This window comes from Rattus norvegicus, chromosome X (assembly GCF_036323735.1).
Source record: "Rattus norvegicus strain BN/NHsdMcwi chromosome X, GRCr8, whole genome shotgun sequence".
In the NCBI taxonomy this organism is placed as follows: Eukaryota; Metazoa; Chordata; class Mammalia; order Rodentia; family Muridae; genus Rattus; species Rattus norvegicus.
The window spans coordinates 101,441,824-101,463,159 of NC_086039.1; the positions used below are offsets into that span (position 1 = coordinate 101,441,824).

At 39.6% G+C, this 21,336-nt stretch overlaps 1 protein-coding gene across 6 annotated transcripts in view; it reads right to left on the minus strand.

The window, feature by feature from the left end:
* The window catches only part of Sytl4 (synaptotagmin-like 4), a 50,423-nt gene that overhangs the window by 13,039 nt on the left and 16,048 nt on the right, over window positions 1–21,336 (minus strand). For 4 of the 6 annotated variants that reach the window (NM_080410.2, XM_008773387.4, XM_063279762.1 and 1 more), the window contains 9 exons: window positions 14,109–14,281; window positions 13,663–13,878; window positions 12,983–13,092; window positions 12,645–12,747; window positions 2,968–3,069; window positions 2,254–2,329; window positions 1,835–1,925; window positions 1,619–1,722; window positions 773–868 (listed from right to left, as the gene is read on the minus strand). In NM_080410.2, the coding sequence (NP_536335.2) occupies window positions 773–868; window positions 1,619–1,722; window positions 1,835–1,925; window positions 2,254–2,329; window positions 2,968–3,069; window positions 12,645–12,747; window positions 12,983–13,092; window positions 13,663–13,878; window positions 14,109–14,218 (1,008 nt within the window). In that variant the 5' untranslated portion in view covers window positions 14,219–14,281. The remainder of the gene's footprint in view (window positions 1–772; window positions 869–1,618; window positions 1,723–1,834; window positions 1,926–2,253; window positions 2,330–2,967; window positions 3,070–12,644; window positions 12,748–12,982; window positions 13,093–13,662; window positions 13,879–14,108; window positions 14,282–21,336) is intronic. The other 2 variants (XM_063279763.1, XM_039099431.2) reach the window with 1 other exon arrangement.

Consider the following 21,336-nt stretch of genomic DNA (forward strand, 5'->3'; position numbering starts at 1 on the left):
TTAGAATGATGACAAGGAGTAGGGAGGTAAGGTACAGCTAAGCCCATCTGTGCTGTGTGTTATGTATGTTGCAACGTTGGCTAGAAGATGTTAGTCACTGGTTTTAAATGGGGCCTCAATTATCTACCTTCTATCAAGCAGTGTCGACAGGGGAGAGTGACTGAGCCAAAACTGAGAGCAGCAGGAGAGTTACCACTGCCCTCCCCTTTGGTAGCAGTGAAGAAGATAAGGTTGAGCTCTATAGTTTCTTCCAGTGTAAGTGTGAAAGTCGAATTAATCTTCTTCCAAAATCTGTTTATCCTAAATAGCAATCTTTGTACTTGTAATAGATATAGGCACTGGTTAGCAAATGTCCAGGAGGCTATTTTGTCTTCATCCTATCCACAACCTCAGTATCATAGCAAAGGTCTTTCTCACAACACCTGATTGCCTTTTAGTGTAAGAATAGGGTAGAGCTTAAGACATCTGGAAGTATGATCTTGTTTACATCATGGCCTGGTTATCCTCTCAGAGGTTTCCCCAAAGCTAGGATGAAAGAATGGCCAGAGCCTTCGCTATCTCTTGGACACTTTCCAGATCAGAGGTTCTGGCTGTCACCTAGAAGCTACACTGAGCACCTAAGCTCTAAAGTGATGATAGCAAAAACCAAATGTATGCCCCTGTCCTAGGAAGAGTGACTAGGGGGATTTTCCTGGTCTGCTCTAATGACGATGGCTCTTCTTTCCTTCCTGGTGCGCCAATGTGTCTAAAACCACAAATGGATAGAACATACCATGGAGGAGCCGCTCTGCATGCTGCCTCTGGCCAGTTTCTGGCGATGCAACTTCACCAGGTGGTCAATGTCCTCTTCCTCCTCCTCCTCCTCTTCCTGGAACAATGGAAACTTGAGGGTTAATAAAAAAAGCAAGGTGAAAAAAAAACCAAGGTCTTTCCTTCAGTGAGGACCAAAATTGGTTGCAAAGGTTCTGAGCTTTCATGTGAATCTATATGCACATATCCTTTAAAAAATATATCTTCATGATATCTCAAAAGAAAACAAATATTTAATATTTCCATGGGAGGTTTTTAACTCTCCCATTTGAATATCCCAGTGTAGCCATCTCTTTGTATAAATTTTTACTATAATTTTTGTTGTTGTTTGTATATTCTATCATCATTGTGGTCGTCGTCGTCATCATCATCATCATCGTGTCTGTATTCAACCATGCTTGTGCAATGGCATGTATGTGGAGACCCAAAGACAACTTTAGGAAGTCAGTTCTTACCTTCTACCTTAGTGTAGATAGACTCCAGGGGTCAAATGGGTTGTCAGGCTTTTGCAGCCAGTGCTGCTGCCCCATCAGTCATCTGACTGGTCCTCTCTTTACATTTTAGTCAAAATAAATATTTATTTGAGTGGCCAACTATATATCCAACAATGAGATAATGGTGAGTGATAACAAAGGCTGTACTTTAAGTAAATCAGGTGCTAGTATAGTTCAGAAATTAGGGGAAATTATAGGTTATTTCACCTTTCCCAAAGAGTTAAAACAATTAGAACAAGAGAATTGGGTACTAAAGCAAATTCGTAATTTAAATATTTTAATACAGTACCCAAGTGAAAGGTAAGAGTACTCACCATATCCACACTGAGGCCTGGTACAGATTTGCTTCTATCTCCCAAGATGCCACTTTCTTGGGCCACATCTTCTGGACGAAGGTCTATCACAGACTTAGTGTATTCTGCATGAAAGGCCAAAACCTTAAGTCAAAAGGAATCCACTGTACTCCACACCAAGAGCCCAGCAAAAGCACTTAGAACACAAGCCTGGGGCTGCTGTGATGGAGATGCTACCTGAAGGCCTCAGGACTTTCCTAGTGTTCTTCTTAAATATCATGTCACCCTCATCACCACACACTGCATTCTGGTTCCCTGGTGCAATTTCCTAGAAGAGAATAAGTTCAAGGACATGGAGAAAAAGACCAGCAGGTAGACCAAAGGAGGAACTTAAGAGTTAGATTTTGATCCAACTCTAACAGTCAAAGGAAAGATTAATGTAAAACTCGTGTTCACACACATTTCAGCCAAGACCTTTGAAATGTTTCCAAATGAAGGTGGGGTAACATTTTAGTTGAATTCCTGACTTGAGATATGAAAACAGAGTGGAATGAAAGGGAAGGGAAGAAAGGAAAGAAAGAGGAGAAAGGGAGGAAGGGAGGAAAGGAGGGAAGGATAGAGGGGAAAAGAAGTAAAGCCAATAGCCTGAAGTCTACCTTTTCAACTTGAGATTTGGGAGCAGACATCTTCTTCCATTCTGGGAAGAGTCCAGATTTATCCAGAGAATCTCTCCTAGAAGTATCAGAAGTTAGAACTAAACCATGCCTTCCACTCCCGCTTCTAGCCAGCCCCCAACGCATTAACAAGGAAGGAGAGTCATTGCCAGAACTATAGCAACCAAACTGAGAAGGCCCATTTCATATCCATCCAAGGCACCTTGACAGAGTGCAGAAGATCGGGCAAACAACTCTGTTTGCACACACACATGCACACACACGCACGCACACACACACACACACTCTCACACTCACACTCACACACGCAGGAGCACACACACACACATGCACATGCACATGCACACACTCTCTCTCTCTCTCTCTCTCTCTCTCTCTCTCTCTCTCTCTCTCTCTCTCTCTCTCACACACACACACACACACACACACACACAAATGCTCAGACCTCCTTTCCCAAGGGACAGAAGCAGAGTCTTCCACAGTGCAGCATCCAGGGGAAGTTAGCTCACTCCAGGAAGCAGTGCTCAGAGCCAAAGCAATAGTACTAGAGAGAGATTTCTGGTGAGGTCAGAGGAAAGATTCATCCAACAGCCCAAGAACAGAAACTAGGAAGGCAGAAGAAACCTGCACCCTGATGCTAGAGAACAAAATGAGAGCTCAGTATGGATAGACTTGACCTAGATGGGAAAACTCCACCTGGAGGTGCTGTCCGAGTCAGCGGTGTAGCTATCCAGACTCTCGCTCTCAGCCTCCAGTGCGCTCTTTCCACTCTTCAGCTTTGGCACTTCAAACAGCACACTAGAATAAAAACCAAGATCCAGTGTTTTACCGAAATGGAATTCTCCTGCCTCTGGATAGGTATCTCTCCAACTGACCCACAGTAGTAACCTGTGCAATTTTTTAGCATAAATGTGAGTCGATTTTACAACAGTGGGAATCATACTTCGGGCCACACATGCTAAGCAAATACTCTACACTGAGCTGCATGCCCAGCCGTGTGAGCAGACTTTGCAAACACCTAAGTCATTTCCCATTTCTGTGGAAACCAAGTTCAAATCCCTTAGCATAATGTGGAACTTCTAATGTAATGCCCCTTCAAAGGTCTCCAGCTTTATCTTTCACCCTTCTCCATACTCTACATCCCAGAAGACTAATATCTCCTACTTTCTAAATATCCCAAGCCCATGCTTCTTTTTTTGTAGACCAGGCTAACCCCAATCTCACAGAGATCCACCTGCCTGTGCTTCTGGAATGCTAGGATTATTGTCCTGCAACACCATGCCTCACATCCTACCCTTAAACACTTGTTTTTTAAGTGTTTGTTCATTCCTTTATTTTATGCATATTAATGTTTTGCCAGTGGGGCATGTCTATGCCTGGTGCCCATGGAGGTTAGTAAGAGGGCACAGTATCCACAGTACCAGAGTTATAAATTGTTATAAATTGCCAGGTGGGTGCTGGAAAGCAAATGCAGGTCCTCTGCAAGAGGAACAAGTGCTTTGAACAGTGAAGCCTCACACAGCATTATTCTTATAACCCAAAAGGTAGAAATAATCCAATTGTTCATCTACAGATGACGGGATAGCCAAAATATTGCACAGCAGCACAAAGCCCCATTGTTCCTCTGTAAAAGAGTATAAAGCTCTAATGTCTGCAGCAACATGGATGAATATCAAAAACTTTATGCTAACTGAAAGAAACCAATCAGAATGTCCACGGTTGGTATGACTCAATTCGGACGATAAATCCAGGGTATGAAAACACAGAAAGGCAGATCGGAGAGTACATTCTGGAAGAAATGGTAGTGTCTAGTTCATGTACAAGGTTTCCTTTCGGAGTGATAGTTGTGCAACATCTTGAAAGTTCTAACACTCATGGCACTGACCTTGGCAGAATTAAAAATGGTTTAATGCTAAGTGAATTTTACCTCGGTTTTTAAAAGACAAAAAAGAAGCAATAATCGTTAAGTCTGGTTCTGATATCTTTCTCTCTCAAAATAACTTAGAGTCTTTACAGAGGCCAATGAAGTCTTACACCACTGGCTTCCCATCCATTTCTGTGCCTAGTTCCTCACACAAGCGCCACTCCCCAAGTCAACTCCAGATTGCACATGTGTCAAATTTGTTCTGAGCTCCTTATACCTGCTGAGATTTCTGTCTACAATATTCCTCCCTCCAAATACTCTCCATGTTTACCCCTGCATTTTTTTTCAAATGTCACCTTACGATCCAGACCTGCCTTAACTATCTAAGGAAAACAGCATATACAGACACACGCGTGTTCCTGGTCCTCCATATCTGTTCACACTGAGCCGTTGTCTTCATCACACTTGTCAACATCTGGCAGACTACTTATTTGATGATTTACAAGGGACCTTTTTGTATCCACGATAGTATCCCAGCACGTAAAACAATATCTGGCTCAGAGTAAGCTTCCACATATATTTAGCGAATGAACAAGTAACCAAATCTATAATGTCTCCGTGTCTCAGCCAGTGGGGAATAAACTTTCCAGCTTGTCAGGTGATGTTTGAGATATGGCTGTGCAAACAAACAGAAGGAGCTGAGTTGAAACCTTAGAGAAGACAGGAGGTGGGACAGAGGTCATTCTTGACAAATGTACCAGCTTTATTGTACAAGATGCAGCAAGGTGCTTGGTTTTCTTTACTTTACTTTTAAAAGCATTCTTTTGTCCCCTTCCGGGCAAAGAGAAAAAGAACTTCAAACAGAATCATTCCTCTAGAGCCACTGTTCAACAATGGTCCATGGAGTGTTCCGTGCTTATATTCCTTTCTATTTCTTTTTTTTCCTAAAGATGAATAAGTTCTGATCCTGAGCTGATGTAAACAACTGTAGGGCAAAAAAGCAATTATTTGACATCTGTGCAGTAAAAAATAAACTCAGAGATAGGAGTCCTGGTCTTTATCTGTGTGATCTCAGGTAAATCATTTATCCTGCTTTCTTTTCTATAAAAATAAAAGGGCTGAATTAAATTATCTCTGAGGCTCCATAATTTTATGTAAAAGTCACTTATGCTCACTCAATTTGTTTTCATGTTTATAATAAATAAGAGGCTTCTCAATCCAATGAGACAAGAGGTCCCAGACAGCCAGAAGCAGTAGATTTCAGAAATTACATTCTGACCAGTGATGTCAGATGCGTTAATCAGGTTCAGCAAATAAAAGCCATTTTTAACCTTAACTACAAAGGACTGGGGGGGGGGGGCTCATCACCTGGAACAGATGACTCACACATCCAAGGCTATCTGATAAAATCACAGTACATATAGACAGTCAAGCAGCACACAAACATAAAAACGAATGGAGTGCTCTGGCGTTGGAAAAGTGTCTGTGTTGCAGTTTTCTGCTGGTTTTAACTAATTGGTACAAACAAGCTGTACGTGCTTAATTACGCACGCTAATGATTTCTGGCAATAGACAGGCACTTTGAACACTACTGCTACAGTTTAGTTAAGGAACACATTAATCACTCTGCTGAAGTGTCTTCATGCCTGTTGGCAATCCTGTCTTTCCCTTTTCGTCCCTGGTCTCATGCGAATGTTGATTTAGTTTGCTCACTAAAAATTAGTTTGTATTTTCTGGAAATTTATATACCAGAATCATACAGATTCATAGAATAGGTACTCTTATTTGTTTTGTTTGTTTGAGGGTTTTTTGTTCTTATTTAAAAAAAAGAAGCATGGTCTCATTATCTAGTTCTAGCTGGTCAGAAATTTGCTATATAGACAAGGTCAGCCTTAAACTCACAGAGATCCACCTGCCTCTGCCTCTGTCTCTGCCTCTGTCTCTGCCTCTGGCCTCTGCCTCTGGCCTCTGCCTCTGGCCTCTGCCTCTGCCTCTGCCTCTGCCTCTGCCTCTCTGCCTCTGCCTCTGCCTCTGCCTCTGCCTCTGCCTCTGGCCTCTGCCTCTGCCTCTGCCTCTGCCTCTTTGCCTCTGCCTCTGCCTCTGCCTCTGCCTCTGCCTCTGCCTCTGCCTCTGCCTCTGCCTCTGCCTCTGCCTCTGCCTCTGCCTCTGCCTCTCTGTCTCTGCCTCTGCCTCTGCCTCTGCCTCTCTGTCTCTGCCTCTGCCTCTGCCTCTGCCTCTGCCTCTGCCTCTGCCTCTGCCTCTGCCTCTGCCTCTGGCCTCTGCCTCTGCCTCTGCCTTTGCCTTCTGGCCTCTGGCCTCTGGCCTCTGGCCTCTGGCCTCTGACTTCTACCTCTGCATCTCCTAACTGTGGGAACTAGAGGTTTACACCACCACACTCAGAACATAAGTACTTTCCTATTTAGTGCTTTTCACTCAATAGACGTATTTTGAGATCCATTCATGATACCTTTCATTAACAAATTCTGTGGCATAAAAAAACTACAGTTTATCCATTCACCTGCTGGTGGGCACTTCAATTGTTTCTAGGTTTTAGCTATCATGAATGAAGCCATTGTATACATAATAGAGCCTAAAGACACCCCCAGAAATCTTTTAAAACCGATAACCATATTCATCAAAATGGCAAGATATAGAATTAATACACAAAAGTCACCGGTCTTTCTATATATATAAACTTCAAACAAGCTGAAATAGAAAACAGTTGCAGTCACAATAGCCTAAAGGTACCCTGGGATAAACCTAACGAAGGATGGGAAAGACTTTTACAATAAAAACCTCAACACACTGAAGAAACTGAGGGGACTACTAAAAGATGGGAAGACCTTCAGGTTTATGAATTGGAAGAAAAAGATTCAATATTGTGAAAATGGCCATTTTACTAAAAGCAACTTACAGATTCAGATAATCCCTATCAAATTTCCAGTGACACTCATAGAAATAGAAATAGGAGAAAAAGTCTTAAAACTCACTCAAAAGCACAAGAGACCCTAGTAGTCCAGCACAAACAAAAAAAGAATACTTTGGGATGTCTCACCATACCCGATTTCAAGTTAAACTGCAGAGCCATAGTAATAAACACACATGGTACTGTTACAGAAGCAAATTCATAGAGTAATAAACTAGCATCTAGGACAAGGTCATACAACTATTTCATTTCTGTGTATAAGCTTTCATAGTACTACAAGGTGCTATGTAGGCTACTATGAGGGAAACAAAAAACAAAAAAAAACAAAAACAAAAAACGAAACAAAAACTGTGGTATCCTCGAAGCCAACCTTACATGCTACAACACTAACCTGCTAGGCAAGATGCACCAGTGGTACAGTGGGGGCATAATGTATATGAGGACAATCGGCTATTTATTCCACAGGAAGAATTAAGCACAGGAAGAATTAAGGCCTGGTATTGTAAACCTGACCAAAAGCAGTAGTTCTCAACCTGTGGGCCCTTTCACAGGCATCGCCTAAGACCAGCCTGAATATCAGCTATTTGCATTACAATTCCTAACAGTAGCAAAATTACAGTTATGAAGTAGCAACATAAGTAATAGTATGGTTGTGGAGGTCGGCACAACATGAGGAACTGTATTAAAGGGCTGCAGCACAAAGAAGGTTGAGAATCACTGCCCTAGAGAAAAGCCTACTACTGTTGTTTTGGTACATGACATGTTGTCAAATTGCTTTCTAAGTATTTGTACTTTTACATCCATAAATGAATGTTGCCTGAACTCTGGCCAAAAAGCTTCTCTCTGAAATGCTCGACAGTTACTACAGAAAGTTATAACTGAAAGTAAGTGTCTATTGAGTGCTCAGTCCTAAATAGAACTACTAGTCTAGATCAACTGTCCTCCTGTGCCCTGCCAAGGCTCAGGGAACATCACAGAAGGGTGAAAAGAATGTCAAAGCTGGAGGCTAAGGAAGAGTACTGTTAAAGGCTGTGTTGGGGACATGACATGGCTACTGCACCACCCATAAACTCACTGCAACTATGATTATCTGCACAAGATAAAAATCTGCAAAGAAAGAAAGAAGATAAAAATATAAGGAGAGAAGTAGCTTTACTTGTATAGAAGCCCTTCATATTCACATCATTACTATTAATATGCTATCTTTTGGTTTTATAGACTATATATTCAGTGACTAAATTTGCTATAATCATGGTTTTCCAGGTTTTTATAAGGGCAAATTAATTTTAGTTAGTTCTGTGATGAAATATACTTAAGACATATGTCTGAGTTGCATGGATAGAGAAATGTGTGTTTACATATTTGTAGACACAAAGTGTGTGTGTGCATGTGTCTGTGTATCCATCCAAGATTGGTACTGGGTGTTTTCCTTGATCCTTCTACCCATATATTAAGGCAGGGTATCTGGGTGACAGGGTGAACTGTCATTTTGCTATGGGATTCTTTGTCAAAGCCTCCCTATCTCCCACACTAAACCAACTATTAAGTCCATTTGGGAGAGCTAAACTCTAGTAGGGCAGCAAGCACTTTACCAACTGAGCTGTCTCTCCAGGCCTGTACATTAAAACATTTTTAATTCCAGATCTAGGAATATAATGCAATAAAAACACTTGTCTAGCATATATGAGACCCTAAGTTCTATTACCAGCACTGGCAAAAAAATGAATAAAAACAAAAATCCAATAAAATAATTTCTTACTGTCTTAAAAATAAATGAAATTTCTATGAATATGCATATACAAGTTGCTGAATGGACATATGACTTGACTTCTCTTGAGTTACATATCTATGAAACGTCTGAATCACACAGTAGGTGTGCAGTAAACTTTTTAAGGAGTAAACTTACAGAGCAGCTGAGCATGGTACATTTCTCCACAGAAATGAATGGGAATGCCAGTTGTTCTGCATCTAGCAAGTGGTACAACTGATCTTTTCAAATGATGGCCATTCTAGTAGACAAGGGCCATCTCACTGTCATTTTATTTGTAGTCTAGTGATTAATGATATTGAACTTCATTATTTGACATCTGTATATTTTCGTTAATGAACTATCTCTTCAGGTCTTTTTCTCCTTTTTCTATGGGATTGTCTGTGCTACTGTTTTGAAAGTCCTTTTTCTTTCATTTTTTAAAACTTAACAGGTCCATAGTATAATCTATTAAAAGGCAATTAAAATTCATGAGTTTAACTCACATGGGGGATGGGTGGAGATCTTGGTAGTTCACATGCCAAAATTATCAGTGACTATTAACAGTGATCAGACAAAGAAATTTAGGCTACTGGAGGACTTAACGCCCCTGTTTCTGTGGACGTCTTTTAAATCTTTGCCTTTATTATATAGGCCGAGGTGTCCTCAAGCTTGTGACCCTCCTACTGCAGCCTCACTAATACCTGCAAATTCAGCCATGTGCTACGAGCTCTATGCTCATTTTTAAACGACCAATAATAAGGTATAATAAAATCTTTTCTCTTTGGCTGAGGTAAAATTAAAGAAAAAGTCTTCACAATACACATGCCTAAAATTCAGCAGCAATAAACAAAAGGGGGGGTAAAGTATATGATCATAAAGCAACGTTTAAAAATAAACCCTACAGTTCAGAAAACAAAGGGTTTGGGAGCCGAGAAGATGCTGAAGAAATGGGTCAGTAAATAGGAATGACTGCTTTGCAAGCAGGGGAAAGCAAGTTTAAATCCCTAGAACAGGTATTGTCGTGTGCCTGAACCCAGTCTTCATATAGAAGCAGAGGAAGAGTACCACTGAGACCTGGCCTCTAGCCTAGTCTCCAGGCTTACGGAAAGACTCTGTTCCAAGGGAAGAAGGTGGAGGATATTATGGCCAACCAACCACCTGATGATTTATTTCCTCTGTCTTCCTCACGTACCCATGCACATACATGCACGCACACATGCACATAAACATGTGCTCACACACCATACAGACACAAAAAATAGAAAAAAATATTTTCCAAGTTCAGGAGACAAACATTGAGATTACAACCCACCTTCCACCTCTCTTCTAGGGTTACAGAGAAATAAGTACAACAGGGCCCAGAGAAATGGTTTAAGTGATTAGGAATGACAGCTGGACTTTCTAAGGGTCCTGGCTCAGTTCCCAGCACCCACATGGTAGCTCACAGTCATCTGTAACTCCAACCCCAGGTGATCCAATATCCTCTTCTGACCTCTGCAGACACAAAGTACTAATGTGCTACACAGACATACAAGCAGGCTAAACATCCGCACACATAAGAGCACAACAGTGCTTGTCAAAAGAAGGGAGAATGGGAGGATACTAAGTTATAGTTAGATCATGGTTAGAAGTTCGAATACGCAACTCTGCATTTATAGGACCACACATGGTAACATGTACTACATCTTTTTAAAGAAATAAGCAGTTTTGAATGTTTTCACCATAAGAGGTAATATGAAAAGTAGCCCTGCTCACCTTGATTTAAGCATTACACTAATTTATTACATGGATTTATCAAAATACCATGAGTTATTATGTAAGTATATACAATTTTTTAAATCTTGGGTTGAAAATTTAGTTCAGTGGTATAGCACTTGACTAGCAGCACAAGGCCCTGGGTTTGGTCCGTAGCTCCAAAATAAAATTTTAAAATCTTAAAAAAATAAAATTAATTAAAAACCCTGCTTTGGTACTCGAAAGGGGGTATATATGTATATATGTATATATGTATATATGTATATATGTATATATGTATATATGTATATATGTATATATGTATATGTGTATATGTGTATATGTGTATATGTGTATATGTGTATATATGTATATATGTATATATGTATATATGTATATATGTATATATGTATATATGTATACATGTGTGTATGAATATATATGTATATATATGAATGATGATGGGCCCACAAATTTTCATCATATAACAATGTCATAGCCATCTTAGTTTGCATAATCTATTTTATTCTGTTTGCACAGGCATAATGTAGACTTTCTAAAGTGAGTGAACTCAAATACAAAATGATAAAACAACAAAAATGATAAAAACAATTGAAGAGGATATAAACCAAGTCTAAACAAGGTAACTCCTTCAAACCTTTAAAGTCAGCAAATGGAAAGGAAGAAACAGAAAAGAAAGAGAGAAAGAAAAAGAATGGCCCAAACCCAAATAGCATATAGGGAACAAAGTCATTGGGGTCTCCATGCTTAATTGCTTCCATATTTCTCTTTTGCTTTTACATCATACATTTTTTTAAAACATTACAGAAATAGAGGATCATGGAATCCAATATCCCCAAGGTGGGGCCCCTAACAAAACAGGAAAAATGTTCAAGGAGGTGGTTCAGAAAAAATTCCAACTATGAAGAAAAAGATCATGAAGAGTATATCATATGTCAAAAAGTACAGAATAATCTTTGTTGATTTATATTCTTAAGTAACTAATATTCAAAATTTTCCAGTAAATTCAATAATATCAACACAAGATCTCACACCCATGCACACCTGTGTGCATGTGTGTATGTATACACACAAAGTTACCTCCAAGGGTAAAAATGTCAAGCTGGCCTTTTTCATAGATTCAATGGCAGAAGACAATGGAGCAATGTCTACAATAGTCTGAGCAAAAGAAAACATAACTCACATCTGTAATACTGATTTAAGATGCTATGCAACTGCCAAGGTAGTTGGCAGCATTCTAAACATGAAAGAATGCAGTGAACATCACAAACCCTTCTTGATGGCACTTCCCAATGATGAAATCTAGACAACCAAGAAATAAAGCCAAAGTAAAGAATTCAGGAGGAGAGAAGTCACAGTTCCAGGGCTGATCATGAGCAAAAATATGTATAAATGTGAAACTAAAACTAAACCGGTTTTTAAAGTCTGTTGATTTATGGTTGCATAACAGAAAGAAAATATCACAAAGCCTGAAAAAGTTAAATACATTTTAATAATGAATAGCGAGAATAAAAGAAAAGATTAGGGGGTGTGTGGAAGAAAGTTAATATGGGACTGGGGAAACAGTTAATGATAGGTGTTGCTGTGGCAGGGACTCAAGTTCAGTTCCCAGCACCCATGTCAGGTGGCTCACAACTGCTTATGAGTCTAACTCCAAGGGACTAACACCCTTCTGGCCTCTGCAGGCACCTACCCACAGGTATATATACCTGCAAACACACACTAACATTTTAAGGAAATAAATCCTTGTTAAAAGCGGAAAAAAATGAATAAATTGTGCTATATATTTTTTTTAAAAAGAGCTAATAGCTTAGTTTTTTACAGGAGAGTGCAGCCTAAGAACAAAATTAATTTGCTAAAATATTGATATTTGTGTGGGGCTAATGGGATCAGGATTGACTCCTCCTCCTCCTCCTCCTCTTCCTCCTCCTCTTCCTCTCCCTCTACCTCCTCCTCCTCCACCTCTTCTTCTACAATTTTATCTGTATTTTCCAATTCCCTCCAGAAATACCTATTATTTTAGAAAACAAAGTAATAGTAATAGAAGAACTAAACAATACTAATTCCTTGGCTCTCACCTTTGTTCCTTCTGCTGTTCCTGAATGATCCTTCTTCCCGGCCAGATATCACCCATCTGGGTCTGCTGAAGGAGGGACTGCCCCACTGTCTCTCTTTTATTCACTTCAAAACAAAAGCATGGCAGGGTAGTAATAATGAGACTAAGGAAGGAAACAACTTCCACAGCTGCTTCCCCCAAAAAACACACTTGCAGACAAGACAGACAGAGATATTCGCACAGACTGCCTGAGCCCCTGGGGGATTAAGTCACCACTAACCAGAATACAGCTGGATTCCACACAAGCCTAGCTATTTCCAAGGACGGCTCCTTCAACCAGCCTCTAGCCCTGAACAATACCTGCAGGCTTACGGCGCAGGGACATCCTGATGATGTCGCTGCCTGTTCTGTAAGCAAAGCGATTTACTTTCTGGTCATAAAACCAATCTCCAGTTGCTTTCTTCAGCTCTCTGGGGAGGAAAAAAAGAAAAGGAAATGTCAGACGTGTTGTACTGGCTGGTTTTGTGTGTCAACTTGACACAAGCTGGAGCTATCATAGAGAAAGGAAGTCTCGCTTGAGGAGACGCCTCCACGAGACCCAGCTGTAAGGCATTTTCTCAATTAGTGATCAAGATGGAAGGGCCCATTGTGGGCGGGGCCAGCTCTGGGCTGGTGGTCCTGGGTTCTGTAAGAAAGCAGGCAGAGCAAGCAAGCCATGAGGATCAAGCCAATAAGCAGCACCCCTGCATGAGCTCCTGCCTCCAGGTTCCTGCCCTGTTGGAGAGTTCCCATCCTGACTTCTTCCAATAATTACCGGCAACCTGGAAGTATAAGCCAAATAAACTCCTTTCCCCTCAAATTTGCTTTTGGCCATGTGTTTTTTTTTTTTTTTTTTTTTTTTTTGTGACAGCAATAGAAACCCTAAGTAAGACCTGTAGAAACAATGACTCTTGTCACCCAAGTAATAAAGTTAATGAGAGACATTCTCAAGGCAGCCCAACTTATGTCCCCTCTTTATGCCACCATGACATGACACTCACATTTCCTTCGAGCACACCTTGCACCTCCAGGAGCCATTGCTCTCCAGAACTCGGCATTCTCGGCACACTAAATGATTACAACCCACACAAGTGTTGCTTTTGGAAATTAAACGGCCCAGGCCTTCCTGGCACCTGGCACAGGTTCGATCACTGTAGTGTTGGCTGCCCCTTTTGGCACCTTTTCGTTTGATCTCCAGGAGCTCGTTCTTCAGTCGCCTGGCAAGACCGGAAAGAGAAGCACACGTGGGTTCAGGATGTACAGAAGTTGAGGGAATGACAGTGAGACTACTGTGTTCTGCAAAGCAACAAACTCCGAACCCAACTAGACTCACGAAGCTTTTAATCATATACCCAATTCTGACAGCGAATGAAGAAGCAACTCGAAAGCTTGGGTCTGTCTCCTTGGTTGAAAACCTGGAAGTGCTTAGTATTTCTGGAACTCTTACCGAATCCTTTTCTCATCTGCTTTTCTGAGCTCTTCATCTCTCTGCAGAACACTGAGAATCAAATCTCTTTCCATCTCAGACAGAAAAGAGAGGTCTAGTATCTCCGACATGATGTATTGAGTCTCCTCCTCTCTCTTCAAAGCAACCTGGGCAAGAAGAGTGACCAGAGGTGTCTAGAATAAAAGAGCAATAATTTCATGAAGATTCTTAACTCCAGAATCACTGCCCAGCCCGAGAACATTTTTTCCAGTCTGTCTTCTTCTTGATTAAGCTAAAGAGACAAAACAGGAAAAAATGTCTGCGATTCATTATTTCTACTTTCACATTTGAACCCTGGCCTACAATGGATTTTTTTTTTCAAGAAATTACTCATGACTCTGGAAAGTGGCTGGGTCATTCAGATTAAGCATCTTAGTCAGGAAGAATTATAAGACAGCTGAGTCAAACTCTCCCTCCACGAAGGATGTCCTCATCATCCAAGTTTATTATTGTAAATGTTCTCAACTCTCAATTCCATTAATCCAAATAATCAGGCAGGTGCTCTCTGGATGTAAGGGGGCTGCCAGTTTAGGCTAAATTCTCCATCCCTGACTAGCTCATGTGTTCCTGGAATTTAGCCATCTTACTAATAACGTTTCAAAAGATTTTGCTACCCCCAGCTACCTTCCAAACAACATGTACTGGCTCTGCACTTGAAAGCCGCTTCTCCCATTTCATTAGCATTTGTTGAGCACCATTCTGTGAAGTATTTTGCAAAGCACTGGAGACACAAAGATGACTAAACCATGGTCCCTGTGTTCCAGAAATTGACAGGCATGACCACAATACTTCGTGCAAATGCTATCCAGAAACTTTAGATTAAATCTTTGGAAACTTATAGAAGAATCCAATTCTGTCTTACACAGACAGGGGAAGGAGGAGAGAAATAGTCAAAGAAAGAGAAAGCTATTTACATGTGAGGACTTTTACAGACGATATGGATTTTTGCCTTATTGAATTGAGTGTTTTTAAAAAGTGTGTGTGTGTGTGTGTGTGTGTGTGTGTGTGTGTGTGTGTGTGTGTTTATCATGAGCATGCAGGTACAAAGGGATACCAAAAAAGGGCATCAGATCTCACAGAGTGAGAGTTATGGACAGTTGTAAGCCAATCCACATGGGTGCTGAGAACATAACTAGAGTCCTCTGGAAGAGTCATAGCCATTCTTATTCAGTCATCTCTCTAGCCCTATGAGTACATTTGTTGATAAAGGAGAATGAAGGGGAAAATGGGTTGTAGACAACTTACACGCCTCTTAAGTATTTTTGACAATGAATAAGTTTATAACTCACTACATACACAGTACAAATTCATCAAGCAATTCTGGTAATGCTTTTTGACGTTAGAACATCCTATGACTATGGTTGCAGATGTAGTTCGATTGAACAAGGGCTTTCCTACCATGCATGAAGCCCTGGGTTCAAGCCCAGCAGCTTAAAAACAAAGTGTGGTGGCTCACACCTGTAAACCCCACCCCTTCTAGCACTCTGGAAGCACAAATAGGAATACCAAAATTCAGAGCATTCTTGCTACACAACAACCTTAAGGTCAATCTAGTAGACATGACAACCTGTCTCAAAAAGAAAAACAAATTAATTAGTAATGTATAAACAAGTTGAGCATTAAAAGAAACTTGATTTAAATGGCATATTAAAAACTATATATTGAGCTGAAAGTATTCTTCTCAAGCACACTTGGAATATTTACCATACCCTCCCCCAGGAATAATCATGTACTAGATAAATCTCAATAAATTAAAAAGTCCTAAATCTCAATAAATTAAAAAATGTATTTTTCATACAAACCAGTCTTTGAGTTCAGGAACATTAAAAAAGAAGTTAATTTTAAAGGCTAATTCTAATCTCAGTACTGTCTGAAAATTTGCCAGACACTTCTAATTAACTCATAGGTCAAAGAAGAACTCATCATAGACTAACCATGTCTTTAATATCTTAGCAAATAAACCTGCCTTTTGCTTCACCTCTGCTACCATGGCTGTTTGCACACTATTGGATAAAAATATTCTCTAGGAATTCAAAAGGGAATACACGGAAAGAAAAATAATGCTTTCCTGTGCAGTGCATTAAGTGATAATAGTTTAGGGCAAATGATAATATCACATTTTGAAAAACAGAATAAAGAAAATAACAAAGGCATACACACAGACAGAAAGACAAACACAAAGTTGTCTAAAACTCTATGGCCACTCAGATACTCCCAATTTATGGATAGGAGAACTTCATAACGGAGAGATTAAAGCCTAAGAGGACTTACCACACCACTTCACTCCCATCAGTCATAAATGTATAGTCAAAATGGCCAAGTCACGGCTAAGATCACTTGTCAAAACATGAGCTCTGGTGGACCATTTGTTTGTTCTATGTAGTCACATAGTGTCAGTTTTCATTGATCTAACACTTTGGTAGGGCCTAGGCCCAGAATAAGGTATTCCAATCATTCATTGAAATCATACTGTATGTCAGGTACTGCATTAAACTTCTGGGTGTCTATGCCCAACAATTTCTTCTAAGGAGGTCATATCTGGCAGAAGTTTCTAGTTTGAACACAAATATTATGATCTTCACATTTATAAGCAATCTTCATGTTTGAGAGACAGAGAGGTTATTCGTGTGTTCAACAAATATACCACCCAGTCAAATATGTTAAATTTTCTTTGTACTGTAAGCACTGTTTTCTTATTTCTATCACCTTTTGTTTTTAGAACACCAGTAGCAATTTTTAATCTGAGTGCCATTAGGAAGATGCATATGTCTGAATGACTTTCGAGGGTAATTCCAAAGGTCATATAGCTGATAAATGGTGCCAGAATTTGTCTCCAACACTGAGAAATATTGGCATTTATGTGTTTAGATTCAGATTCCCAAAAACAGAATAGTAGTAATAGAGCTGAGAGAAGAAAAAACAAAAACAGTTGTTCTTCTGATACAGTGTGGATGCTGAGATTAAACACTAGGGCTTTGGAACCAGACTGAATTAGAATCTCAACTCTATCCTTCACTATGTGACTGGGTAAATTGCTACACCTCATCAAGGCCTTCTTTATTTGTAAAATAAATTTATACATCTGTAACTGGACTCACACCTCTGAGCTTAAAGCTCAAAGTTATGTGAACCCAGATACTGTGTTTTAAAACAGCCCCACACATTACAGGTGACTACTACTGTGTACCACTGAGCTACCCCAGCCTGTACACTGTCACTTTATACATGAGAATTCATACTTTCAGATTCGACGACATCTTGGAAAACTGTTCATTTTCTTTTAAAAAATGTGAGTTGATCATGAGTTAGGCTCTAAACAGTATGTGATGCTTTTAGCACTTTTTAAATAAGAAATTTCAGACAGGATTTTCAGAAAGCCTGACTCATGCTGAAGGGATAAAAGCTTGAAGTGATATTAAACATTTTTCTAGACTTACAAATGTTAATAAAATATGATGGTTTTAATATGTCAACTCTAATGGATGTACTGTCATTTCCCACCAAAGGATAATGAACAATTTTGGTACAAATTAAGATCTTACTAAGCATAAAGGAGGGAACTAGATTTGTTCAAAAAATGTTAGTTTATCCATGAAGGTGCAAATTAAACTATCCTTGCTAAGCCAATATTGGTATAGTATACATAGACACTCATTTGTTATGTGAGATTTACATTACCGGATGCCAGATTCTGTATGCATTTGAACATAGTTATTTAGGGGTTGATTTGGTTATGTCAAACAAGTAATGTGATGCTATCAACATGTTTGAAAGATGACAACTGAAACTGAGCTTGGTCATAATCACTGAGAGGTTCCAAGTGCCATGCCTACTGATGTTCAAGATGAAGTAATAGACAATGTACATCTAGTCAGACAATAAATTGGCAAAATACATGAAACAATGCTGCCCATGACACTGTAAATGAGGCTGTGCAAGTCTACAATCTCTATGGATCAGTGGGGTGAGATTTCTCATTCTTAGAGCTCGTTGCCTTGAGTGTTTTCAAGCCAAAGGATAGAGGAGGAAACCAGGGAAAGCCTGCTAAGCCTCCCAAATTGAGATGGCTGAGAACCTGAGCAAACCTTAGGGGACTAGACTTCTTGAGACAGAGTATGTGCTAGAACAGCAAAAAGAGAGCCCCTCAAGCACCACATGTGGCCTCTCTCAAGTGTTTAGCAAAGGACTTTCCAGTACAAGACATCCCTGTGATGAAATTACTCTGGGCTAGGGGAGGACCCACCTGAAAGGATTCAAATAAAACAAGAAGGATGCCTATTTTCCCAGCCAGACTGTTAAAACCTCATGATTCATAGAGCACTGGCTAAAGAATTGCCTTATATTTCAGTAGTGGGAAACAATTAGGCCTACATTGTGAATTGTTCTTATCCTGCCTACCCAATCTGATGGGAAAGACTTGAAGGGCTCAGTCTACTTTCAAATAACTTAGGAGCTTCCAAGCAGCTTAGGTGAATCCCGAAGCAGAGCTCAAGAATGTTTAGGATACAAAAAAAATACAACTAATAATGTAAAATCCATCATTTCTAGTATCCGTGAAAAGTTACAGGCCTGCCAAAAGTTAGGACATTTCTATTTCTAATGTGGAACACGATAATTAAAAATGTTCCCAAAAGTACAACAATGCCAAGCAACCAGAGCTTCCAGGGACTAAGCCACTACCTAAAGACTATACATGGACTGACCCTGGACTCTGACCCCATAGGTAGCAATGAATATCCTAGTAAGAGCACCAGTGGAAGGGGAAGCCCTGGGTCCTGCTAAGACTGAACCCCCAGTGAACTAGTCTATGGGGGGAGGGCGGCAATGGGTGGAGGGTTGGGAGGGGAACACCCATAAGGAAGGGGAGGGGGAGGGGGATGTTTGCCCGGAAACCGGGAAAGGGAATAACACTCGAAATGTATATAGAAAATACTCAAGTTAATAAAAAAAAAATCAAAAAAAAAAAGCTTCATGTGGAGAAATTAAAAAAAAAATGTTCCACAATTTCCAATATAGGATTTAACAAGGTCACTACAAATAGTTCCTATGGCTACTTTCTGTGTGTTTGAAAGGTTAAGTAGGGGTTTGGGAGCTGTAAAAGTAAATTCTGAAGTCAAACCTAGAAATAGAAAACTATAGTGTTGGAGACCAAACGTACAGAACACGACATTAACAACAGATTAGACATTGTAGTGGAAAGACAATTAGCAATAAAGACAAAATAATATACAAAATGATGCACAGCAAGAAAAACTATAAAAGAAATGAAATGAGTTGCCCGATAATTCTGAGCTCTCTAGTATATGTGTAAATACTCGAGAGTAATCAATGAAATTGGAAGCTCTAAAAATCTTTCCAAAAACCAATGAAATAAAATTGAAAAAATACCATGAGATCACTGATACAAGAAGTTCGCTGGACTGCAAGCATAGTATAGAAGGAAAGCTATGGTCATGATATATAAGGAAAGTAGACCATAGTCAAGTCACTTAAAACCATAAACAGTAAGAAAAGTTAAGAGGTGCATTGCACACGGATACCCAGAGATTATGATGAAAACACATTGATTACTAAAATCAACTGTAAACAAAAGTCGGATGATATCTCTAAAATATTAAAAGGAAAAATACAATCTATTTAAAAGTATACATCACGAGAAATATTACTTGTAAACAGGTGAGGGACTTGAAGGAAGGCTTGGTTGTTAACGAGAGGTTACTGTTCTAACAGAAGACTGGATTTTAATCCCACCCACCCATGTCAGTAGACCACAACTGAGTGGAACTCCAGCTTCAGGGGATCCAGTGCCTTTGGCATCATCTAGCACGAACACTCAGGAGCACATACCCCAGTCAGATAAACATACATGTAATTAAAACAAAAACAATCACTGTTTTCAAAACAGGGTTATATGAACAACTTTTCCAAACATGCAATAGTTGAAAAAATCAAGGGCTGGAAAGATGGCTCGGAGGTTAAAAGCACCAGCTGCTCTTCCAGAGGATCTGGCTTGGATTCTCAGCACCCACACGGCAGCTCGAATAGTAACTCTTCTGGCCTCCAGAGCACTGCACACACATGCATGGTACACAGACATACTTGCAGGCAAAACACCCATGCATGTAAAAATAAAATCTATTTTTTAAAGGGACAGTAAGCAAAGATTGCAACAGATTACAAAGAAAAATTTGGAAGTATCTCACTCCATCTATATAAAGTATAGAGTCTGAATGTGAAAAATGTAATATTTACATTTTTGAATATGACTCATTTCACTTCACACATCTTAGAAGGTCCTTTTGGTTCTCTCATCCCATGGCACAAGGTTTAGAAGAGCGACAAAGGACATGCAGAAAAGAGAAAAGAAGTGAGGTACAGAAAGAGAGAGCTCAACTACCATTATAACAAACCCACTACCACAATAATGTCATAAGTCCATTCCTAATGGGGGAGGCCTTACAATCAAAACACTTGTTACTAGTGTCCACATCCCAGCACTGTTACATGGAGGGGATTAAGTTTTCAAAATGGGTATGTTGAAGACTATAGCATTCAGACTATAGCAGGAAGCAGAAGCAGTGGATATGTACCGTATCTTTCTGCTTATTGGTTTCATGTACATTATTATTATGTCAATTATATATATATATTTATTTTAATAAATATACAAGCTGACTTTATGTAATCATGATTTTTACCATCACAAAGTATGTCTAGGGTTCTGAGAAACTTTAAATTAAGACATTAAAATATTTTATTTCAAGATTTTTAAAATATAAAACAGTATGAACTAGGTGTGACATATTTATATAATTTTACAGCCTTCAACCACTTTTGTTCAATTTGTAATTGAACTATAATTCCATTATTTCCCCTCCCACTCCTTCCTCTAAACACTCTCATGCTCTACTACTTCAAGAGTAGAAGGATGAAAGAAGAGTTGAAAGGATGTTAAAAACACAGCCTGTCGCATGATCAGAGAATGGAAGCTGAAATAATAGCAAACTCTTTTGAACCATGAACAGAGGCACCATGAGCACTGTAACTTAGTACATCCAAAAAGGCCCTTTCATTTATAGATGTATGTATTCTGTGAAAAATCAAGTATAAAATGAACATGGGTTAGAATCCCATCTTCAAGCAGCCATATCACAATCAAATTTGTGTTTAAAAATCACTGCTTTTGGAG